Genomic DNA, 24,598 nt, shown 5'->3' with positions numbered 1-24,598 from the left:
CGATTAGGAAGCAGCAAATAAATGGGCATACTGTACTTGTAATTTATTATGAGGTAGTTCAAAATAAAGCACCTCACATAACTCACAAAGTACCCACATATATGTACACAAAATATCAAACTGGATATATTGCCCATTTGTTGATAAACACACCTGAGCCACTAAAGCCTTCCGACTATCTCTCTTAACTGCCATGGCGAAGTCCAGCCATGTCCAAGTGTTGTTGTGATACTCCAGACATGGTAGCACCAAGTTCAGGTCACGCCAATCAACACTCGTCTTTTCACCCTAAAGAGACAAAAATATTTTTTCTATAATAAGTATCCAGGTAATACAATTCATAATTACAGATACAAGAAGTCTATTACTCCTGTAACAACAGTGTGCTGCCTTTTCTTTGTCAATGCATTTAACTGTAAACAACAAAGCTGTCTACCACCACAAATGTGTCCCTGGACACTGAACAAGTTACTTAACCTCCAAGTACATGTACTTGTAAATAACTGTTATTTGCACTCCTGTTTTGAAAATTTAGGTCAGTTACATAAATATTATTATACCTGTGCTTTACCAATAAGACTAGGTATGTTTTAAATATTAAGAGTATGTATACCAAGAATCTTCCTTCACAGTGGTGCATTCTCTAAAGTTAAAAGGTTGTGACATTTCAGACCAGAATATTAAAATCATACAAGAATGTTCTCATTATTCAGGACAAACACGCAAGGTCTAATACAAAAAGAGCAAGCTGAATGTAGTATGCCATCCCCAGCAGCTTCGCAGCAGAATAACAGCACAACACAGATAAACTTCAGTTTGGATACAATAAGTTATGAAGGATTCAATAAATTACAGAGATTCTGCCTTGATATGTAACTGTCAAAAATATGTATATTTTTGAAAATTTACTGTTTTTATTCTTTAGCACATATTGTTATGTAGTAATCAGACAAACGAGACATATTTTTAAATAAAAGACACTGTGTATTGATGAAATAAAGCATCCAAAAGGGAAACTTTAACAGACTATTTAAAATATATAAACAAAGAATCAATAACAATTATAGCCAAATACATAGAAAGTAGTCTCGCTGCATGCCAAACATTCATCTGTCAGTAGATGGTGGCAGCAAGCTAACACTGACTTGATGCATTCTGTTGTCAGTTTTTTAATTTAGAACATTCACTAGCCATTTACGGTGATTATGTACTATAGGAGTGTTATGAGTTACCACTTGTAAAGTCTCACTTTCCCACGCTGTACTGTGGATGTGAATTTACACTTGTTGTTTCAGTAAAAAAAGAATATTGCTGTTCATTTGCTACTTGATCCACTCAAAAAGCAATTACATATTAGCGCTCTTTTTTCCTTTGTGAATGTAAATGCAACTAAATAAATTTTGTACTGCCTTGCTGTAAATACAGTGTGACCAGAAAAACAAAATAAAACATAGTCTTCAACATACAGCATTTTGTGACTTAACTCACAGACATTTATGACCTTTTCTATAATATACTGCATATACTACACTTCAGATTTATCTGAATGCTAAACAAAGTTTATACTTTTCACAGACCAAGGAAACATTTGATATTATTTACAATTTAAACAATGAGGGGATGATAGTCCATCAAATGGTACACACATACAATTAATTTGGAATGGCATTTAAACTAACTGTGCAGTGAGATTAGAGTGTTCTTTTAACATTTTTACAAAAGAGTTTTCAAAATGTGGATATGGATGCAGATGCAAATGAAAAAATACATTTCCATTGGGCATGTAAACAAAGTGCTGCTTAACTCTTTCAGGGCTGATGTCGACTTTTGTCAAAAGGAGGAGATGACGACGGTAATCAACTGTAAACGGTGACAAAACCAACCATTACGTTGCTCGAAGGAAAGTTAGCTTCATTGGTTTTGACCGAGATTTCCTGTGCTCCCGCGAGTAGCAAGGCACAAACAATGGCAAAAATGGCACTGACATCTGGTGAGAGATCAAAATATTCAGTGAACAACGTTTTTGCTATTCTCTCTGAATTGTACTATGACTTGTTCGACTCCAATTTTGATACAAGTGATCGAAAAAGAATGTGAGGTTCCAGCTTCAGATGACTGGTCCCCAACTAATCATGGTGCTGAATAGGTTCAAGTAGCTGACACACCTAAGGCACTGTTTGCCTGGGAGAACTGCCACTTAACAATGATAAGAGGTAGAAACCAGATTACAATGCACTGCAACCGTAACCACTGCTGCCCCAGCCACACAAAGACAGCCTGGCAGCAAGCCTGCCGCACATTCTTGGCAAGCTGGCAGCCCCAGCATGCAGTAACAGACGTTTTATTTTGATTTCTATATTGCTTTTCAGAAAACTGTTTTCTGTAAAAAATATTCAGCCCTCAAAGAGTTAATTTATGCAGGATAAAAACCATAGTAAGCACTTTATCTGTTTGAGCTAAATCAACAGTACCTCTGAATAAGGCTAACAGGTCATCAATATAATTTAGTTGGTTGTTATTGAGGTGAAGATCCACTGCTTTCAGTGACTGATGTTATTTTGTCACTTACAAATAACATAAATGAACTGCAAAACATACATTTTAAAAATCATCATTCAAACCTATAGCCCTGGCACTTTTGTTTTGAGTGTACAGTGTGCTGAAATAATACTACAGCAGTGGACTGGCTGATAACACTTAACTATATGAAGTTTGTAAAGTTTACATTGCGGGGTTTCCAGGCTGTGTTTATTCCTACATAGTGCTGCCTAGTGGGGATAGGCTCTGAAATTACCATCCTAACTGCAAAGTGCATTAAATAGGTTTTGCAATATTATTTTAGTCTTCTATTTTAATACTTGTTTAAAGAAAAACACACATTAAATGGGCCATGTTTTCTGCAGCTGACACAGTTAGGAAAGAAATGACTGCAATCTTTTTAACTTCTAATTCGTTCCGAGTACAGTTTCCCTGCCCCCTCTTCCAACCCCTACAATACAGTTACCGATGTAACATCTTCATTCTCCCAACATAAAGCAAGTCAGTACTTATTAAGACACCCTTTGGCAAAAATCACAGCTTGCAAATTTTTTTTGCCAACTGTGGGTCTCTGAATTCTTGTTTTGAAAATTTTCCCGTATTCTTCCTTGCAAATCACTTCCACTTCTGAGAAATTCTTCAATAGTCAAAGAGTACACAGCACATGTAACATCTACTTACACATTTTAAATGATGTTTAAGTCTGGGGGACTGCGAGGTTCATTCCAAAAATGTTACCTTGTGTTTTGTGAGGTACTTCATAGTTGATGGTGATGTGCATTTTGGATCATTATCTATTTTTAGCTTCAATTTCTTAATTGACTGTCAGATTTTATCCTCAAGGATTTGCTGATATTTAATGGTATCAATTTTTCTGTACTTGCATACTACTTGCTCTGTCACAAAATACCCAAATTAGAATTGATCTACCCTCATACTTAACATTTGGCAAGGTGCTAGTGCTGCACCCATTTTTCTCCAAACAAACATTTTATGGTTGCAGCTAAAGAGTTCAATTTTAACTTCATCTGTCCACAGCACTTGGTTCCAAAATGCCTCTGTCTTATGCAGATTTTGTTTTGCTTACTTAAGTGGGTGTACTTTGTAATGACATAGCAGGTGCGTTTTTCCTTCCAATTGTACTTCAATGAAAGCCATGTCTGTATAAGTAATAGCTAATAATGCTGGGAGGAGCCTTACAATCATATGGAAGATTTGCTTTGCCTTTCTGTACACTATATGAGCTATTATATGTGTCAGTTCCCCTTAACTGTTATTTCTTAATGACATTTTGCACTATGGAAATTGCTAGCTGATGTGCTTCAGTATCTTTTTATAGCCTTCCCTTGCTTTATGTAGGTAGAAGTCTCTAACCAATCTCACATAGATGGGCAGCTATACAGAATAGGCACTCTGTCAATAAGGATATCCGTACACAACCTCAAAGAAAAATATTTCATTTTACACACTAAACATACGTAGTCCAGGATGCTTTGATGGAAACCAGCAACATTTGGGAACTGCAACTATGTGGTACTTTCAGCTCTTTTGGAGGGTATAAAGACAAAGCTGGAAACAGCAAATAACCAGGAAAAATAAAATTTACTGAAAAAAAAATTTGTGAATTTAAAATGGAGGAACATTAAAAAAGCAGAAATTGCTGAAAGGGCTAAAGAATCACAGGATTTCACTCTCCTCAGCAAATCATTTTTGTTGTAAATTAAAGAAGTTATTCTATTTTTAACTGCCAAAGCAACAGTAATACTACTGTCATGCCTATGTTTACCACATATTGTAACACTTTCAATACAAGCTGTGGAATAAAGATAATTTAAATATTTTCCACATTTTACTTTTATTGTTTTAAAGTGAACTGGTGTACACTTCTAAATTAATTCTGCCTATGCAATATTTGCGACTATAAATAAATGGGAATCATAAACCTACTTTAGATCTTTTATGGACTTCCAAGTAATAGATAATACATGTTGCAAAAATTGTACATGCTTTGATTATTAATAAACTATATACAATTAAGTATGGTACTACATGTTTTTATAAAATCCTTCACAAACTAGCAGTTACAAGTACACACTGGTTGTGAATTCCTGTCTTAAAGTTACCACTTACCTTATAGCTGACACAGAGTGGGACCTGTGGTATTTTAATATAGATGAAAGAATTGTTCATTGCTGCTCTTTCCTTCATTTTGTCAATGTCATCAACAGGATGCTTTAGAGAAAACGCAAAAAATATTGGATACAAGAAAGTATTAGAGCTCTTCCTCAGAGAAAAAAGAAGTACATTTAATTAAGTCTGGAAAGGTTAATAGGATTCTAACAATATTCTATTGTTTTCATTTACTTTTTAAAATTTACTTAAAAACATTTTGGAAAGGATGCATGTTAAGTTATATAAATGAGAGTGTGCAAAGTTAATCATGATATCTAATCCTTAAAAGTGGTTATGGAAATTGGTGTTTTGTTATAAAATTATAAGTGTGTTCTGAATATCACATGACATTTTACAGTAGGATTTCAACCTGGGCTATGACCCACTATTTTTTAATCCCGATATTAACTAGTTCAGGTGATCAGTTGTGCATTGCAAAATGCAGAAGAATTGATATATTATAAAGTAAAATATCTGAGTTGTGCAAATTTGTGTATGACACAGTTTTCTTCCCAAGCATTCATATTGGTTGTTGTGTCACCAAGTCAGATCAAATCACATCATCAAGTAAAATGGCTATAATTCGGGCTAACAGTCTTCTATGCCTGAAAGACTCTTTCACAAACTACGGTACTTGAAAAAAGATGTTTTTTTTAAAAAAAAAAGAAAAAAAAAAAGAAACCTGTACTGAGAAAAAAAAATAAAACAAAACTATCCATATTGACACACTTTTCCATGCCACTGATACTCAAAGATGCTCTCTTGAATTAAAAAAGAATTCTTACTAAGTTACTGTTTGTACGAATATACAAAAATTGAGTGCGCACATAATTAGAAGTGTAACGTTTAGTTTTTTTTCAGCCAACTGTTAGCATGTTGTCCTTAGTGTTAAATAGATTTGGACTATAAGTTCAGTATACTTGTAAGACGTTTTGACATATAAATTATCTTTTTTGTGTGAAGTGGTATAAAAACAGAAATCTAATATCATAGCAACTGTGCACTGAAATTAAAAGGCCACATCAAAAAATGGTCATCTATAAATTTGAATTTAAAGTACCTCGGGTGGTTTACGGAATGATCGTCTGACCCCAGCTGTGCGATTCAGTCCTTGAGCAACCCCTTTAGCAGATCCTAGGGAGCCAACCGTGTCTTCAGCTCCAATAAGTGGTCTTGGTTTCACCACTGGGACTCCTGAAAATGATGTAAACATTTCTTACCATGAAATTTGATGCCTTTGCGTCTTACAGGTAGGGCTGAAACATATATATACTTCCTAGTTTAAGAAAACCCAGCTATGTGTACAGATAAAATTCTGTCCTCTTAAAAGCATTACATAACACTATGGCAATGAACAAAACATTAAGCTAAATAAATGCTGTAAAAATAAGCTTAGCTGAGTTTATCTAAAATGGATGAATTCAAATATTGAACAAAGATATGAGTACTTAGATATTTTTACAGTGATAATGCCCAATTAGAGATCTATCCTAGTACCTCCATTAGTGATCACCAGAGATGTGATGTGAATTTGTCCTTGTTTAGTTACTATTTTAAATAAAAGGTTGTGAAATACAGGCAAAGCATTTGCATCTGACTTGTATACACAAGTCGGATATGATCCCACTTGGCACCTTACTAAAAATGCTTAGTGTCAAATTTGTTTGTTTAAGTCACTATTACTCATAACACACAATGTAATTCCTTTTTTATTCCAATTCTACACACACGGTGGATACAATTATGATCCCAGTGTAGAAGTGATTCTCTGTTTTCTTTGAGAAAAATACTGCAAACATCTTAGACAAAATAGTGTTTCTAATGAAAGGAGAGACTACCAGTGGTTACTAATTTTGATTTGTCTTCTTCATCTCCAACTTCTTCCTCTTCCACATTACGTCCCGGGAAGAAAAAACCCATCATCCTCTTAAAAAACTGGTACATTAGCTGGATTGTGAGTGGCACTACATTCACCTGGCAACAAAAACCAAAGATGTAAGCAAAAATAAAACAAAATATGGACATCATGGAACCCTCCATGCTAAGCCACATTGGTGCAGGTAGTGGTTTGATAAATAATATCCTTTCCAATTCAAATCACAAATCTGCTATATCTGAATTTGCCAGAAAAAAGACATATTTGGTTTGCTAACAACCTCTTTGCCAATTCTGTTCTCTCATATGATATATATATTAATCTTACCACCTCTCTTTTTTTTTTTTTTGCAAGTGAAAAAAGTGTATACAGTAACATCAGAGAAAAAAAAAACTAACCTCAAAATGTTCCTTAACTGAGATTCCTCCCACTGGAGGTCGCACTTTACTAAAAATCCTCAGTGCCAGTTGACGACCAGACTGACAAGTACTCTGAGGTCTTAGAACCACCTTAAGAGAAAGAAAAAAAATAATCATGGAGCTTTGTACAACTCACAACAATCTAATCTTGACAACTGGAAAATAAATGCAAAAAAATTATAAAACAGAATATGGGAGCTGAGAAGGCCATTAACTGAAGGCATGTGTCTATAACTATGAGCCTCACTATAATGTCACAATACTTGCTGATTCTCTATTTGATGAAATAAGCAATGCCACCTCTCACTGCAATTGGAAGCCAGCTGTGCAGTTCAGCATATTCAGCTTGGTACGCTTTTACAAATTACTCAAGTCCCTGAACCAGGGCTTTAAGTATTGGCAGTGAGACTCAGCATGTAGCAACGATGTTTATTTAATTAGATCCTTTCATTAATGTACATAGTTCAGATAAGGATCTTCTTAACCTTAGGTTACAACTGGCCTTTCTCTGGATGAATATGTATGTGGAAAGTGATGCCAGCCTTACTCCATTATTTGAGTCATGAATTTTTATGCACAAGTCTTACACACAACCCATAATAGCTCAGGCCAAGATGCAAAATGGAAATGAACATTTAAAATGAAAGCCCAAAAAAAAACCCCAAATAAAACAAGAAAAAACATATTTAACAGAGCCATACATACCCTAACATGCTGCACAAGGAAAAGTTAAGCAAGAAAAGAAAAAAGTCAGTGAAGCAGAGGCACAGAATTTATCAATGTTGAAATAAATAAAGTAGAAGAATTTGGTAATGTAATGTCTAGAACAGTGTTGTATTTGTTACTTAAAATTACACATTTTCTGGGACTGTCTGGCAGGTGCAAGCTAATTTAAAGATGACAGAAATCTCTATCCAGTGCTTTCATTGTCAATTTTTACTAAAATAAGCTTGTTGTTTCATATAAAGTAAGGCACATAAAAGCAATATTTTACTAATCTCATTTGCACTACAGCTTACATTAAAAGGAACAACTGATCACTGCAGTTAAACCAGTATAAATACTTGTAACTGTAACCATGGGATTCCGGTGCAACATAAAACACAATCTTAAAAAAAATACTCATCTGCAGTTTACAAAAATTGTACATTTTGTTGATTCTTAAAATGCAGAATTTTAAAAGCTACTTCATCTGAGCTATGTAGTAATGCATCAAGCATCACTAAGTTAGGACTAAGGAGATTAGTGTATATCTGCCAGCTGATATTTTTTGCAGGGTTTGGCTACTGGGCTAAGCCCATTTTCCTTGAACTGACGAACCATAACTAATTTTTGTTTTTCAGTCCAGGTTTTGCTTAGTGGTATCAGTTGCTTTGGCTCATTTATTAACAGAGCATATTATTAGGGTTAAAACTTTTAGATTACAGTGTAAGCACTTCTTTACAGGTTATTACTATATTTTTATTTTTTTGATTCGATTAAAATCATACAATATTCCATACAAATAAGTCAATTCTTACAAAAATAGGATCAAAAACAAATCAACCCCCATCCCTGAGAAGGAAAGCTAGGCCAGCAGAGTAAAACTTAAAGCTAGTAAAAATAAGTTAATAAAGATAAATGGAGAAGAAAAAAGAGAAAAAAGGGGGAGATAATCTGCTTCCTCAGTGCTTTAAAAGCTTATTCTAAAATGTTATTGAATAGATCCTGCCAGGTTTTGAAAAAGTTCTGCACATATCCTCTAAATGAGAAATAGATTTTTTCCAATTTCAAATAATATAGAACATCAGTTACCCACTATTACTATATTAATATATTTTCTTAATATTAAGGGAGCACCACTAGCTAAAAAGTCATAAATAATTCTGCCAAAAAAACAAAAACTACTTTATGTAATTACTGTTCACAAACTGACAAGAAAATGAAGACTTTTTCACAGCAGAATAAAATGCATTTTCATTAATAGTTTCTTGCTAATCTTAGCAAGTTTTAATTTTTTTGTAAAGTCACACTGTACAAATATGGGTAATGAAAAAAGCACTTAGTGTGACAGAAGTAAGGCAAGGGTCCCTAGCTGCCAATGGTTTTGATGGCTTTTAGTTGTTATATGGCTATAAATATGCAAATAAAAAAAGAACTAAACTTTGGGAAGCATGAGCATTAAATAACAAAAAATGTTCTTTAATGTTATGTGATTCTTTGATTTGTACGATTTGCAGGATACCACTTTAGTCTTGTGTACTGTTTAATATCGATTATGTAGCACAAACACAAATAAATATTGAACAAAGAATACATTTAATTTAATAATAATGCAGTAAGCTGCATACCATTAGGACAAATGTTAAAAATGTTAATTTTGTGCATCGTGATATTCTCATAGTTTGTAACCACATGGTTTTCAGAACCTTTATTTATTTGATTAACTGTTATCCCTGGGTGCTAATTTTAAACTATAATATTAGCAAATGTTCATAGTCTCAACTTCAGGTCCATTGCAGGATGCTATTTTTAAAGCATGCTTGTAACAGTGGGTCTTTATTTATGTACCCATGTATGTGATAGCACTAGGTTTTCCAGCCAGCTTTTACTACTAATGTTCTGTATATTTTGTATCTCAATAGATTTGTTTGTTTAATCTATTTTGATCTGTTTGGAGGTACAGACATTCTTTCACAAATTCAGTACATTTGACAGTTTCACTATAATGTGTTGTTGTAATTATGGTATGCCCTAACTTACACCTCCAATTTCTGACTGGCCATTTGGCAAAATTTGGCCATGTGTCAGTCACAAAGAGTACAGGTCATTGCCATTAAGCCTGTGTGGGTCTGATGTGGGTCACCACATGCACACTTTAACTGCCAGTAAAGTGTAGCACAAACTAATCTTCAAGTCTCAGCTGCCACACGTCTTGTCCGTGTATGGGAAGGTGATGTGGGCTGAATGCATAAGAATTAGCCACATAGAGTTGTGCCTATCAAAACAAACTTTAAAATGCCTTCCAAAACTCAGAAAACTCCTGAGATCCTTTAAAATAGTAACAACAAAAATATTTTACTATTTATGGTGTTTCTAACGCCTTGATGGAAGAAAAAAGTGTGAACCACCTGCACAGATCAGAAAGAAAAAAAGAAATTCCAGAGACGTGTTTTTACTTATTGCTAGTTTGTTTTTTGCAGCATTAGTACAGGATGAAAGGCAGGTGAAAGACTACTTTGCCTGCAGCTCCACCACTGCTTCTGCGGAGAGTGTTATCATTCCATGGCTGCACAAGTACATGATAAAGAAAAAGGCTTATGGCCTGTGTAGCCAACAAGAGCAGGATTTAGCAATTTTTAGGAAAACATCATTACCTTCTTATTTTTCTATGGCCTTCGGCCATATTTACAAATGGTCTCAACTCTGTTATTCACACATTGCAACACGACTGGCTTGTGAAATTATGTGGAAGAATTTAAAAAAACCTAAATCTGTAGACTGCTTTTTATATACAGTACATATGTTAGGATTTGTATTTTATATGAACCTAGATTTTCCTCAGTGGTTAGTTGTACCAAGTTAACAATCACATGGGAATTATGTAACTAAATTTTTATCAACACATTTTACAGAACACAGTTTGTGGTGTTGATGTACATTCGTCTAGCAAATTGACTCTTACTTTTGAATTTCCAAACATCATTAACAGTAATTATTCATTTAATTAAATATCATTTAAAATAAATGAAATACATACAACTACCAGTAAACAGCTGATGTTATTTTTGACCTATTATCTGATAGATAGATATATATAATAATAATAAAGTGAATATTGTTATTTCATATAATTTTAGTTTGTTCTTGCTTACCTTGTAAGATGCATTTGGTAGAAGGTTATTCATTGTAAACCAGCCAAGTTCCAACAAGTGCTCTGCAGTATCATCTGATTTGTTTAGCTGGAAAAGATAAAAAGTTTATGTTTATTTTTAGAAAAAATGCTAAAGTTAGTTGCAATTGCCACTCTTCATTTTTGTGTATGTCTTAGTTATTCTCTTCTCATTTCAATGCAATCTACCTTTACTGTAAAGTGTATCACTATGGTGACCTACTAATGTGATATCCTTAATTTCTGCCATTTTAATAGTACACATTAATTTCCTTTCTAATATCAGCTCATCCTTCACTTTGAAAGCCCTCCTTCTTTTTTTGGCTAATGTGTATTCCTTGAACTTCTATAGGCAAAGTGCATGACCCACATACAAAATACTAAGTGGAGAACCAGGAAATGTCAGAGGGATTACTGTATGTCTCTAAGATGGCACTGGAGCCTCTACAAATTCCTCAGGGTATGCTAGAAAAATTTGCAGAGGAGAAATTTGGTCTTTCCAGTTTTGCATGTTCCCACTGTAGTCCTCAACAGGAAATATGGATAGAAAAGATTTCAAATGAACTGAAAAGTACAATGTGGCTTAGCGGCTTTATCGTTATCATTTACCTTACTGTACATGAACCTCTGTAGCTCTAGCTCGGCGATGCCCAACTGACCATCCTCTTCTGTCAATCTCCATCGTGCCTGTGCAAAATAGATCTCTGTACGGCGTACCACACTGATGTCTTCTTGCTGCTTGCGCAGCTCCATCTTATTTGCTCTCTGTAGCTGGAAATCTTTGAAACACCTACAAAATGTAGAAACATAATGAGTTGAATGCCATTTTGGGTACTACACACTGAATGACTCTATGCTTTATCTAAAGTTTCAATTGAATACTTGCAGAGTTAAATTGTGCAGGGTTACATATACCACACTAGTTACAGTTAGGTCCATAAATATTTGGACAGAGACAACTTTTTTCTAATTTTGGTTTTGTACATTACCACAATGAATTTTAAATGAAACAACTCAGATGTAGTTGAAGTGCAGACTTTCAGCTTTAATTCAGTGGGTGGAACAAAAAGATTGCATAAAAATGTGAGGCAACTAAAGCATTGTTTTAACACAATCCCTTCATTTCAGGGGCTCAAAAGTAATTGGACAATTGACTCAAAGGCTATTTCATGGGCAGGTGTGGGCAAGTCCATCGTTATGTCATTATCAGTTAAGTAGATAAAAGGCCTGGAGTTGATTTGAGGTGTGGTGCTTGCAGGTGGAAGATTTTGCTGTGAACAGAAAACATGCGGTCAAAGGAGCTCTCCATGCAGGTGAAAGAAGCCATCCTTAAGCTGTGAAAACAGGAAAAACCCATCCGAGAAATTGCTACAATATTACGAGTGGCAAAATCTACAGTTTGGTACATCCTGAGAAAGAAAGCAAGCACTGGTGAACGCAGCAACGCAAAAAGACCTGGACATCCACGGAAGACAACAGTGGTGGATGATAGCAGAATCATTTCCATGGTGAAGAGAAACCCCTTCACAACAGCCAACCAAGTGAACAACACTCTCCAGGGGGAAGGCGTATCGATATCCAAGTCTACCATAAAGAGAAGACTGCATGAAAGTAAATACAGAGGGTGCGGTGCAAGGTGCAAGCCACTCATAAGCCTCAAAAATTGAAAGGCTAGATTGGACTTTGCTAAAGAACATCTAAAAAAGCCAGCACAGTTCTGGAAAAACATTCTTTGGACAGATGAAACCAAGATCAACCTCTACCAGAATGATGGCAAGAAAAAAGTATGGAGAAGGCGTGGGACAGCTCATTATCCAAAGCATACCACATCACCTGTAAAACACGGTGGATGCAGTGTGATGGCTTGGGCGAGCATGGCTGCCAGTGGCACTGGGACACTAGTGTTTATTGATGATGTGACATAGGACAGAAGCAGCCGAATGAATTCTGAGGTGTTCAAAGACATACTGTCTGCTCAAATCCAGCTAAATGCAGTCAAACTGATTGGGTGGCGTTTTATGATACAGATGGACAATGACCCAAAACATACAGCCAAAGGAACCCAGGAGTTTATTAAAGCAAAGAAGTGGAAAATTCTTGAATGGCCAAGTCAGTCACCTGACTAAACTTCGGACAGAAAGGCCCACAAATAAACAGCAACTGAAAGCCACTGCAGTAAAGGCCTGGCAGGGCATTAAAAAGGAGGAAACCCAGCATCTGGTGATGTCTATGAGTTCAAGACTTCAGGCTATCATTGCCAGCAAAGAGTTTTCAACCAAGTATTAGAAATGAACATTTTATTTCCAGTTATTTAATTTGTCCAATTACTTTTCAGCCCCTGAAATAAAGGGATTGTATTACAAAAATGCTTTAGTTGCCTCACATTTTTATGCAATCTTTTTGGTCAACCCACTGAATTAAAGCTGAAAGTCTGCACTTCAACTGCATCTGAGTTGTTTCATTTAAAATTCTTTGTGGTAATGTACAGAACCAAAATTAGAAAAAAGTTGTCTCTGTCCAAATATTTATGGACCTAACTGTAGATGACTTTTCAAACATCAATAAAATAAACTTGACTGAAACTCTTTCATTTTTTACATTATTCATTAAAATAGCAATGGTAAATAGTTATCAATATCTTTACATGTTACCTGATTAAAATGTTCAGTTCTTCGCTTTTCATCTGCAAGTCCATCTTCTCTTGGTTTAGCTGATTCTGTAGTTTCTGGTTGACGTCAGATAGGTCTTCATTTTTTCCCTCATCCTGAAATGACTAGTTGAATTCAACAGAATTAGCAATTTTACTGTACTACATTCACATTTACTCATACTATATTTATACAGTACATACACTGTAGATGTAAATCAAAAGATATACTGTTGAAAGCTGAAATGAACTGTATAAAACAGAAAGTCAGGAGCTAGCAGGAAAAAAATGGCTGGTTCCACTAGCTCTATTTAAAGTTAACATTAATGGAAAAGGAAATAAGATAAAACTGGGTTTAACTACAGATTCAAAGCAGCAAAGGAGACCTAAGTAATATACATTACATATAGTGCAGTATAGTAAAAAAAAAACAAAAACAAATTCAGCATGAATAATATTAATCTGGTCAAGAAAATAGCTCACTGCAAGATACTGAAGCAATGTGCTGTAAGATTTAGTCTCAGATGTTTGTTATTGTGATGTAAAAATAATGATGATGTAATATAAAGCAGAATTGTAAGATCACTAGGAACTCAATTCCCCCTTGTTCTGTACATTATTTAGGAAATGTATTATGTGAATTCGGCCCAAGGATCAGATGAATCACGCCATTAGTAAAGCTGTAAAACTAGAGCTTTATCTAGGAACAAAGTTTATTACATTCTAAATCTGTCTAAACATGAATCTTACATTTAGGTTCTATTATATGAATAACTTCATTTTTTTGTTAATATGTAGTACTGAGCCTTACTATCAGGGATTTAATCACATTGGTAAATTAGCTCACCAAACTACATCCCTGGGTATGTATCCTGCCAGTAGTACTACTTCAACTTTTAAAATCTGTATATGCATATTAATAAAGGGCAAGAGAGGAGAAGCATACTCTCATATTTGAATAGATCTGCTTCTCAAGTCTCCTGATCTGTGCCACATGTTGCCTGACTGCCTCTTGCAGATGAAGAATGCTGCTACGTTGTTCCTCTGGATTGCTGGAGATTTCCAGTTGAAATCGGACCCTCTGCTTCTTCTCACTATGCTCCTGAACAAAAAAGCAAGCAAAGCATAAGTGGTCTCCTACTGTCAACATCCACATGTTTTCATGAATGTCTAAAATTAACACTGACTTTACAATTTACAATTACAGTGTAATCCTGGGTGTTTATGACTTGTCCAATGCCTCTATAAACCTTCCACAATGCAGGAAAATAAAATAACATAGAGCACATATTTAAACAAAAGCAAAGTAAACTTTCTATACAGGGAAGACATACTGTAAATAGATTAGGATACAAGATTGTTGAATGGAGTGAATTCACTTTCAGAAATACAAACCGAAAAAGCACAGGTTTTCTTGTTGCAGTTTATCTAAATCCAGTACTCAGCAATCTGTATTATGCAGTATGAAAGAACATATTTTTAAAATCATACTAATCTTACTGTTTTCAGCTTTCTTATTAGATTATATGACTCACAGTACTAAAAATGTAATGTTTATCATTGCCAAAGTGAGTTTGGGTTTGGCTGTAACTACTGAAATGTATATTATAAAATATAAAGTCACTTTTTGATGATCTATGGTCACACTAGGCTCCATACAGTACCTTGCGTTTGGGTTCCACATGCAGGAGAAGATTATTTACAATGTCCAGTATCATGGCATACTGCACTGGATTAGTTGAGATTTCCAGGTCATGGTGGATTAGTGTAAAAGTATCAACAGCTCCTATAAAACAGGCAGAGGGCACTGAGAAAAATAGGTCATGTGTATTTGTTCAGTTTTTTTTAATACTAATAGGATAGTCAGATTTAAAAATTAAACCCCAAGTACATACAGTATTTCTAGTTATACATACTTTCCTAGTAACTGGCAATTTCGACCTAAAGGAACTCTGCATTCAATAGCTTCTGAATTAAGTGTTTTGAACTTATGTGTTTTATTTGGGATGGGCGATAGGATCAAAAATTTATACCTCCATTATTTTCAGGTTACCTACGTGAAAAATTATGAATTTAACCTATTAGCTAAAAGTATTGCAAAAGACTCGCCAGCAAGAAACAAGTTTATCAACTGTCTCAAGTTTCAGTTCATACTTATAAGGGATTTTTAACAGTTCTAAACTCCCATTGTGAGAGACTTGTTCAAGCAAGAATGAAACAGTATTTATCTGCAAGCTTGCCCACTCTTGGGAGTTGACCTTATACACTTTTCACCATTTAAAGAGATACATTATGCATGTCGCTGTCTCCCTTAATAATCAGCAAGTAGCATCCAACTCCACTTTGCTTCTTACAGTAAAATGCTTGGTGCTGCTTTTAAAACAGATGGAGAGGGAAGGTACTGGTGACAATACTCACAACTCTACAGTTGAGCTCTGGCAGATTATGGTGGAGAGCAAAACAGGGCCCAAATGTTTGAGACTGATACAAGTATACAAATGGTGTCAACTCCAAGTGGTCAAAAGCCATAATAGTGATGCAGACTAGTGGAGTTATTCTTTTATTCAATTAATTATTGAGCTTTGAACTTATGCTGTTCCACTGGAAATGTTTAAAATGTACTTCATATATGATTAAAAACAACCGTCCAAAGGAAGCAAGTCTCAGTTTGTTCTAAAACTCTTACACACTATAATCAGGCCAGCTCCATACCAAAAATATTAATTTCCATATCCTGTGAATACAGAGCAATAACAATACAATTTCTTTGTAATGTTACAGGGAAGACAAAGAAACTATATGATACTGGGTTCCTTTCCTGGAACAACTTCATAACCAATTAGTCTATTAATTTCTCTCAGTTTTAAAATATGCTTTTACAATTTTTTGCCACTTATTTATGGGTAGAGTTTCCAGTTTTTCTACCAACACAGACATTTGCCAATGACAGTTATTTGCTCAACGTTCTCTTCTCCTCAACAACTAGTATAACTGATAAATAATGGTACTGACCACACTTGTCAAAACACTATATTTATTCCTATTTTGAAGGACTGTTACCAATTATCTACAAATAACCAGTTCCCTTCCCATTTTATACACAAACTTTAACACTGGGTCCAGTGATTTATTAGTTAAAAATATAATTGTTGTCATTTTCCAACAGCAAACAATTAAAAATTAAGTTCATCTCATGGTGGATCAATACAGTAATAGTGCCTGAAAGAATAAGCAACTCAGTGGTGCTGGGAGGTCAATGCAGTGGAAAATGAGCCAAACTCTAGCTTAAACCTGGACTAAATATTTGCATAAAGTAATGTCATTCATTAAATTTACAGACATAATGTTTTTAGTTGTAATTCACAGAAATTCTAAGGTGCAGATATTTATTCATAATGATAATGAATGCTTTAACTATAAACTTAAATGGTGCACTATATACTGCACATATTATAATTAGGAAGCATTATAAGAAAGAACACCTTGTCCTGAATGTAGTTATATTGTATTCACATTTGCACACATCATACCATCTTGTTTCTTCAGTAAATCTTCTTTTTCATGCTCATCTTGGATTTCTGGTGGTTTAATCTGTGTAGCCAGCTCTGGATCTATGTCATGGCTGTAACCAATGTAATACATTCTACAGCTGCATCGAGAAATGATTCTCTGGACTTGTGGAGTTTGCTGCGCTTGTGATGGCTGGTTCCAGTCTACAAGTTAAGATGAATTAGCAAGCAAACAAAAAACAAATCAAAAAACAAAGAAGACTGACTTGTATACTGCTCTGCTGCTGCTTTATGGTAATGCAAGAGCAAATCAAAAAGTTAAGGCAATTGGAAAATTACACAGTAACTGCAACTGATAGAAACTAATTCTATACATCATGTTCATGATGGCTTATGGGTAGTTTAAACATGCACAGGGCAGTGTTCTGTTGTTAGTCTAGTTAAAACCAAGATCACATGAACATGGACACTCCACTGCAGGACTGTGCCATTGTTATACAACATGCCATAGTGAGATTTCTTTGGGCAGAGGGAATAAAACCTTTACTATTTGATTTACCCTTGCAATATAAACAACTCTATGTGCTTCTCTACATCTGAGTTTAACATTCAGCAAAGACATTTGGCCAGGGACATAACCCTTCTGCTTTCATACGCTTAGTCACCAATCATCAATTTGAAAAATTAAAGTGGACATAAGTAGTCCAATTTTATATATTAAGTGTCAGAAAATCAATAGTAAGAGAGAGGCAAATGATGTTGCTTTTTTCTTCTCATCAACAATGAACCTAGAAGGCAATAAGAAAAAGCAAAGCACTGTGGTATAGTGGGTCGGTAGCTAGGAAATCAGCAGCCAATTTTAAATAAATAATCATTCACTGAGAAGCTGCAGACTCCAGCTGGGTGTAGGTATGCACGAATGTGTTTCGCTCCACTGGTAATTGGGGAGGTGGCTGACCGTGCCTCATACACATGCGGAGGTGGGTGGATCAGTCAAAAACCTCAATGATGCTATGGAGGGAGCAGTCTTCACACCTGTACCCAATTATGAAGCAGAGGATAAAGGAGCCTGCACAGAACAGAAAGAGATCGAATAGAGAGCGGAAGTAGGGAAGGCGACTGAAATGTTGTGCAACAGCCAGTACAGATGAGGAGAGGAAGGCGGTCAGTGCCCTGCAGAGAACGCTGAACACTGAGGGGTAGTGGGGAACCTGTGTGATCCAATTAGGGGTCCAGATGGTGAGTGAGGAAGATGGGAGAGCCGGCTTGAAGTGACATGGCAGATGTGCTGAAGGAAACAGTCAGATCGAGAGCTAAATGGGGAAGGGATCATTACTGCTGATGTCTCCGCTGATGGTGGCACTGATGAAGGCAAAGTTGAGGAGGCAAAGTTGGAATATGTGCTGTGCTGATGGAGAGGAGAAGCAAAGGAAAGGCAAGAGAGAGAATAGAGGTTAGAAGACAAGAAGGAGCCAAAGGAAAGAGATGGTGAGGGAGAGAGAGAGCACCCGTGTTTTAAAGAAGTGTGAGGCAGGTGGTTGGGAGAGAGAAAACTTTGTGTCTCCTGTAGATGCTGATAGACTGGCAATGAGGAACATGAGAGAATTGGATCGAGAGCCTTCCTGGGAGCCACAGCTTGCAGGGACTAGAATCTGTCAGTGAGGGTTGACTGCACGTGCTGACGGTTGTCTTCTCTCACTGTGAGGTCTAAATAGGATAAGGGGAGAACATGCCAAGTAAGTTGGGAAGCATTAGGGGTCCTGAGTGGATTTTGTGGACTGAGGTGTCTCTATGATTTTTAACCTCCAGAGTTTTTTTTATGGATTACTTATTTATTGAATTGATGTGAGCAATGCACTTTGTTTTGAATAACTTTTGTTTTTGGATTGTTTTAATAAAAACACTGATGCACTTTATGCACCTACCCTTGCTATGTGTGTGTCCTCATTTACTGGGCTCATCGCTATGTATCGGTATGTTATTGGTGGTAGCGGGTTCAACAGGCTACCAGAAAGACTTGGGGCCTCATGCATAACACCGTGAGTAGAATTCACACTATAACATGACGTAAGCACAAAAGTCGAAATGTGCTTACGCACAGAAAAATCCAGATGCAGGAATCTGTGCGTTAGCCAATTTCCGCGTTCTTCCGCTACATAAATCCCGGTCAGCATCAAAAGTAACGCTCATACTGTCCCGCCCCAACACCTTCCAGAATTACGCCTCTTTGAATATGCACATCAAAATACAGTAAATAGCCCTTAAGCTCTGTGAAAAGACAATGGTATAATCAACGAAAGGAAGCTGATCGAGTGATATAGCGTGTCGGAGAAACTCGAAAGCTCAAGTTCGCAAAGTCGCACAGTGCCAAAATAAAAAAAAAGTCACATATCAAAGTCGCCGTGAAAAGGCAAGTTGTAGCCCACCATCTGAGTGTCATATGAAAGCTTATTAGGGTACAGACAAAAATAAAATAGGCACAAAGTGTGAAAATATCACGAAATGTAAACTTTAATCACGTAGTTTATTTTGTCATTAAAGTAGAACATCATAAACTTCATCTTAAAATCATTTAATTTACTAGTTTCTCAAATCCCATCGTAACTAAAGTAGCACGTTAAATGCTTTATTTTGCATTTGATCTTCAATGTGCTCTATGTGTGTGAATCACTACGTGCTTCCGTTCTTTCTCTTTCTCTGACAGGACACAGAATCCATTACATTTGTGATATTACAGCTCTCTGAATAATTAAAATACTGAGATGTATACATGATATCATTTTCATGATGATTGGAATGAAAGCATGCTATTAAACATGGGAACACGATGGCGCAGTGATTGTTCATGTCTCACACAAGATGCTGCTGCGCCATGTGCAACCTTCGATGAATCAATTTATTGTAGTAGTACTGTCTCTTTCAAACGTACTAACCTCCAATTCCTGTCATTACTTTTCTTTCCCCAAATACCCAATCGCCACACAATCAGCTCTGTAATAGATGTTAAGCCATCTGTAAGCTTACAACGACGATTCTTCAAAACATTTAAGGAACATTGAAATATCTTCATAGTATGTGTTTAATTATTCTATCCTTCCAGTGTCGTGCCAGCCTCAGTAAATATACAGCGCGAGGCAGGAACAATATGTGAACTTGCTAGCGCTGCGGCACTGTGTCCTCACATGTTTAATTATTAACAATATAGATTATTTAAATGAAGTTAAAGTTTTATCTGTATAATACGAGGGATATCCAGAAAAAAAGGTTACAAGTGCCCTGGAGGGTGCAGGGAATTTTTTTTTTCGAAGGTTGGCATACCAGTGTGTAGGGGGGTCCGAACGGTCAAAATAAGCCCGGGACCACACCAGTCAGTTGTGAAATGTCATCACAGCAAGTGAGTTCGTCAACCTCTGCTGAGGCCGTTTGCTCCACCTACCGCCGATGTGAGATTCGTTTGGTAATCAAGTTCCTCACTGTGCATCGCGAATCCGCGGCCGAGATCCATCGTCAGCTTGTGGAAACTTATGGACCCGAGGTAATGTCACGTCAGCATGTTTACAAGTGGGTTAGGTCGTTCAAAGAATGCTGCACTGACACTCATGACGAAGAAAGGAGTGGGAGGCCGTCTCTCGTTTCAGAAGAGCTTCTGCAGCAAGTTGATGAAAAACTTCGCAGTGCTTGTCGTGTGACGATTGACACCCTTCATGAAATGTTCCCACACATCTAATGAAGTCTCATGGGTGAAATTGTCTCAGAAAAACTTGATTACAGGAAGCTGAGTGCAAGATGGGTCCAAAAATGTTGACTCCAGAACATCGCCAAAATCGCGTTTTGGCTGCACGTGAATTTCTTCAGCGTTATGAAATCGAGGGTGAGGCGATTCTTGACTCTATTGTGACTGGAGACGAAACTTGGGTACGTCACTATACTCCGGAGTCCAAAAGGCAGTCCCAATAATGGCGCCATACCCATTCCCTATCAGCCAAAAAATTCAAAGTTCAGTTTTCAGAGCGGAAGATTATGGCATCTGTCTTTTGGGACAGAAAAGGGGTTTTGTTGGTGGATTTCATGGCCAAAGGGACCACCATCAATGCTGAAACATATTGTGAGACCCTAAAAAAATTGAAAAAAAAGATTAAAGACAAAAGGAGGGGAATGCTGACTCGTGGTGTGTCCCTCCTTCACGACAACGCCAGACCCATACCGCTCATGTGACTCAGGACCTGCTTGTGTCCTTTGGATGGGATATTGTTATCCACCCACCCTATTCCCCGAACCTTGCGCCCTCAGATTTTCACCTTTTCACCAAACTGAAAGAATTCTTGGGTGGGAAACGTTTTTCCAACTATGAGGAGGTGAAGGAGACAGTGGAGAAGTGGCTTTCGGAGGTGGAGTGGAGCGTATTCGACAAGGGTATAAAAAAGCTGGTGCCCAGGCTGAAGAAGTGCATCGAAGTTGACGGCGAATATGTTGAGAAATAAACACATATTTTGGAAAATACCCTGTAAATGTGGTTGAAATATATTCATTTTTCGATTTTTAACAGCTGTTGTAACCTTTTTTTCTGGATATCCCTCGTATAATCAACATATGCAACATGCATTTCATCTTAAAAATGATATCGTCATCATATGTAAATATGCACTTAATAATGTGCCACAGGTTGTGCAATATTATAACTGTAGTGCAAGTTTACAGTGGGGTAATTGTACTTATAAGTACAAACAGTTCTACAAGGAGCAATTGATTGAGTGCGTTTAGAGTTCTTGGGATGAAACTGTTTCTGAAACGCGAGGTCCATACAGGAAAGGCTTTGAAACGTTTTGCCATGGCAGAGGTAACGTGTGCTTGATGCTGTATACCGATAATTCTCTTTCTGATCAGCTGCTGCTGTGATTCCCCACTCAGATACAGTGATATAAATACTCCCGAGTGGTGCAGTGAGAGTAATATGGAAAAAGATGATCCACTGTTGCAACCCCTAACGGAAGAAGCTGAAAGAAGAAGAAGAAGAAGAAGGTGCAGTGAGAGTAACAACGCTAAAGCAGTTATGGTAATTGGAATACTATGGCTATTCCCTGGACCATTATATTGTTACAGGTTAATTACAATCAGATGCATTATACCAATAAACAATATGCGGTTCATTTCAGTGTATTTATAAAGCCGCGTCAGGAAAAGAAAGAATAACCACACAGGAACAGTAGCACTGCTTTGACGCTGGGTGCCGCCAGTCTGCAAAACCGAGCGGAGAACTCGTGTACGACAAGGTATGAGGTACCGTAGAAATGTGCGTGGCTTTACACCAAGTGTAGGTTTTATACATTGCGATCTGAACGTGGAAACGTTCTTACGCAACTTTTCTGTGCATACAAACCGTTTATACATACGGCCCCTGGTTGCATGAGGCCAATCAGCACCATCACAGGAACCATAATATAGTCATGTTCCTTTGGTCACTGATAAGAGTATAGTTCATTTGCTTCTCATCGTGCTATTCTTTTGTAGGCACCAAGAGGTCACATTTACAAAACTAACTCACTGTGTAGGTATGAAAAAACATTACTTAAGCTGCCAGTGTTCCTACTGTATAAATATGCAGAACTACAAATAAGGCTATGATACCTACAAGTTTTTGAGTTTTTTTGGATAAAAACTGACAACTAAATAAATAAATAGTAATCTAAATTAACTAATGACTGTGTACACACCTGTAGTTGTGCTAACCATACCACCTACAGCCTGTCCACTCTCCATAAGCTCTAAGACAGAGTCCACATGCCGTTGCCTATGTTCTTCGATGTTTTTCACCTTGACGAAATAAGAGAAAATTAATCAGTACTGCCTACCACCAAAATAAACATCATCATGTCTCCATACCAATAACATTATCTTTATCATAAAGGGAGTAAATAAAATACAGAGAATTTCAAGACATACAGTAATTTGTGATTTAAAACATGCCCTCAGCTTTAAAAGGGATCTTATAATAAACATCAATGAGATACTCATATTTTATCCATTAACATTATTTTCTTCATGACTTTTATCAACATGGTAAAGTTTACTATGCCAAGTTTCTGGCAGTTTCAGATATAAAAAAAATGGGAAGGAATGTTTTACTCTTAGCTTTTGACACTTTAACAGACAAATCCAAAATATAAAGTACATCAAGAACTATGCAAAGACTGACCTCCAGCCAAAGCTGCCAATCTTCTAACTCTGATGGGTTCTGTTCCATAGTGGCAAAGTACTGCATGCCGTCTAGAAAGCATGTCCATGTTGTCTTCTGTTTGAGGGTGTCACTGTACCAAGCTGGGTGGTGTTGGCACTGAAGAAGCTGAGCTTTGGCGGCAGAAACCAACACACAGCCCGCTGTCTCTGTACCACGCAACATCATCTAAACATAGAAATAAACACATCCACTGCATTAAATGAAAATAAGTTAAATTTAAATGCCTTGTATTAAGCACAATAAAGTATAATAAAAAAAATGTTCATTAATTATTCTAAATAGCAAACAGATGATAATGAAATAAGATAAACTAGTTTTATAAATAACCACTTCTAACTGCTGAGCCCCTGTGTGCCAGAGTTAACATGCACATGTGAATAAAACTCATAACAGTATTGTCCAGATACAGTGACATAAAGAAACATGTAGTATAACAACCATGCACTATGTTGAGCAAGGAGGAAGAACTCAGTGTCTGCATTTCTCATTCTACTACACAACTTCAGTCTTGAGAAGAATTAAACATTTAAAAACCCTGTCAAATGTGTAATTTATTCCTGTGTATAACAACATTATTTCAACAAATTACATTAAAAATCAAAATTGACTAATCCATGCACTGGAATGTTAAAATTAGTTTAGCACCCAAGATGCAATGCAAAAAAAAAAAAAAACAAAAACTTCACAGATGCCTCCATACTGAAATCTTAACTTTCTTTTTTTTTCTTCATCTTTATGGTACCTGACAGTTTATGAGTTCGATGAGCCAGTTACGGTTATAGATATCATCAGTTTGACAGGCAGCAATGCCGCATAGTTGATCTCGGACACCAGGGTCCTCTTCTGTGAATACCACAAACTTATCGGTTTCCTCAATCAATTTCTGAAGCATTGATGTACCTAAAAACAGAAGATAATCACTAAAATTACCCTTTTAGCAATTATATTAAAGCATACTCCTAGCTGGACCAAATTCAGAGTCTCTCTTTTCCAAGGTAGTAAAATACTATAAAAGCTTACTATAAGCCGAGCTGTCTTTTAGTTTGAATGTGACTTGTCATTTTCAGGCACAAACAAAAAACATAGACATTTCATGCTATATCAGATTAAAAAAAAATTAGAAACCTGCAGTTTCTGACTGGAGTAGAATTGTGTTTGTCTTTGTAGCCTACTGTCACTACAATAGGTGCTGCTTGCCTGTACCTTGCATCAGTGGAGAACTTGCCAGTTGGTCATACATCTGACCTGCATTTGCAGCCCAATGCCATTTTTAAGTGATGTAAATACTTACTTCTGTAACTAGAAGATGTTTGTTAGGAAAGAATGATTTG

General features: G+C 36.4%; 1 protein-coding gene across 3 annotated transcripts in view; it reads right to left on the bottom strand.

The window, feature by feature from the left end:
• LOC120531645 (protein KIAA0100-like) overlaps nt 1-24,598 on the bottom strand; it is a 69,381-nt gene that overhangs the window by 1,215 nt on the left and 43,568 nt on the right. For 2 of the 3 annotated variants that reach the window (XM_039757243.1, XM_039757241.1), the window contains 15 exons: nt 24,010-24,167; nt 23,226-23,432; nt 22,744-22,843; nt 17,054-17,236; nt 15,188-15,309; nt 14,470-14,625; nt 13,528-13,649; nt 11,486-11,666; nt 10,860-10,946; nt 7,711-7,719; nt 6,985-7,095; nt 6,549-6,684; nt 5,771-5,904; nt 4,669-4,770; nt 154-288 (listed from right to left, as the gene is read on the bottom strand). In XM_039757243.1, the coding sequence (XP_039613177.1) occupies nt 154-288; nt 4,669-4,770; nt 5,771-5,904; nt 6,549-6,684; nt 6,985-7,095; nt 7,711-7,719; nt 10,860-10,946; nt 11,486-11,666; nt 13,528-13,649; nt 14,470-14,625; nt 15,188-15,309; nt 17,054-17,236; nt 22,744-22,843; nt 23,226-23,432; nt 24,010-24,167 (1,943 nt within the window). The remainder of the gene's footprint in view (nt 1-153; nt 289-4,668; nt 4,771-5,770; nt 5,905-6,548; nt 6,685-6,984; nt 7,096-7,710; nt 7,720-10,859; nt 10,947-11,485; nt 11,667-13,527; nt 13,650-14,469; nt 14,626-15,187; nt 15,310-17,053; nt 17,237-22,743; nt 22,844-23,225; nt 23,433-24,009; nt 24,168-24,598) is intronic. The other variant, XM_039757242.1, reaches the window with a different exon arrangement.

The sequence above is a fragment of the Polypterus senegalus genome, chromosome 6, assembly GCF_016835505.1.
Source record: "Polypterus senegalus isolate Bchr_013 chromosome 6, ASM1683550v1, whole genome shotgun sequence".
Lineage (NCBI taxonomy): Eukaryota > Metazoa > Chordata > Cladistia > Polypteriformes > Polypteridae > Polypterus > Polypterus senegalus.
Note: the sequence above shows the minus strand (reverse complement) of the source record. Positions and strands in the feature narration are given on the sequence as shown.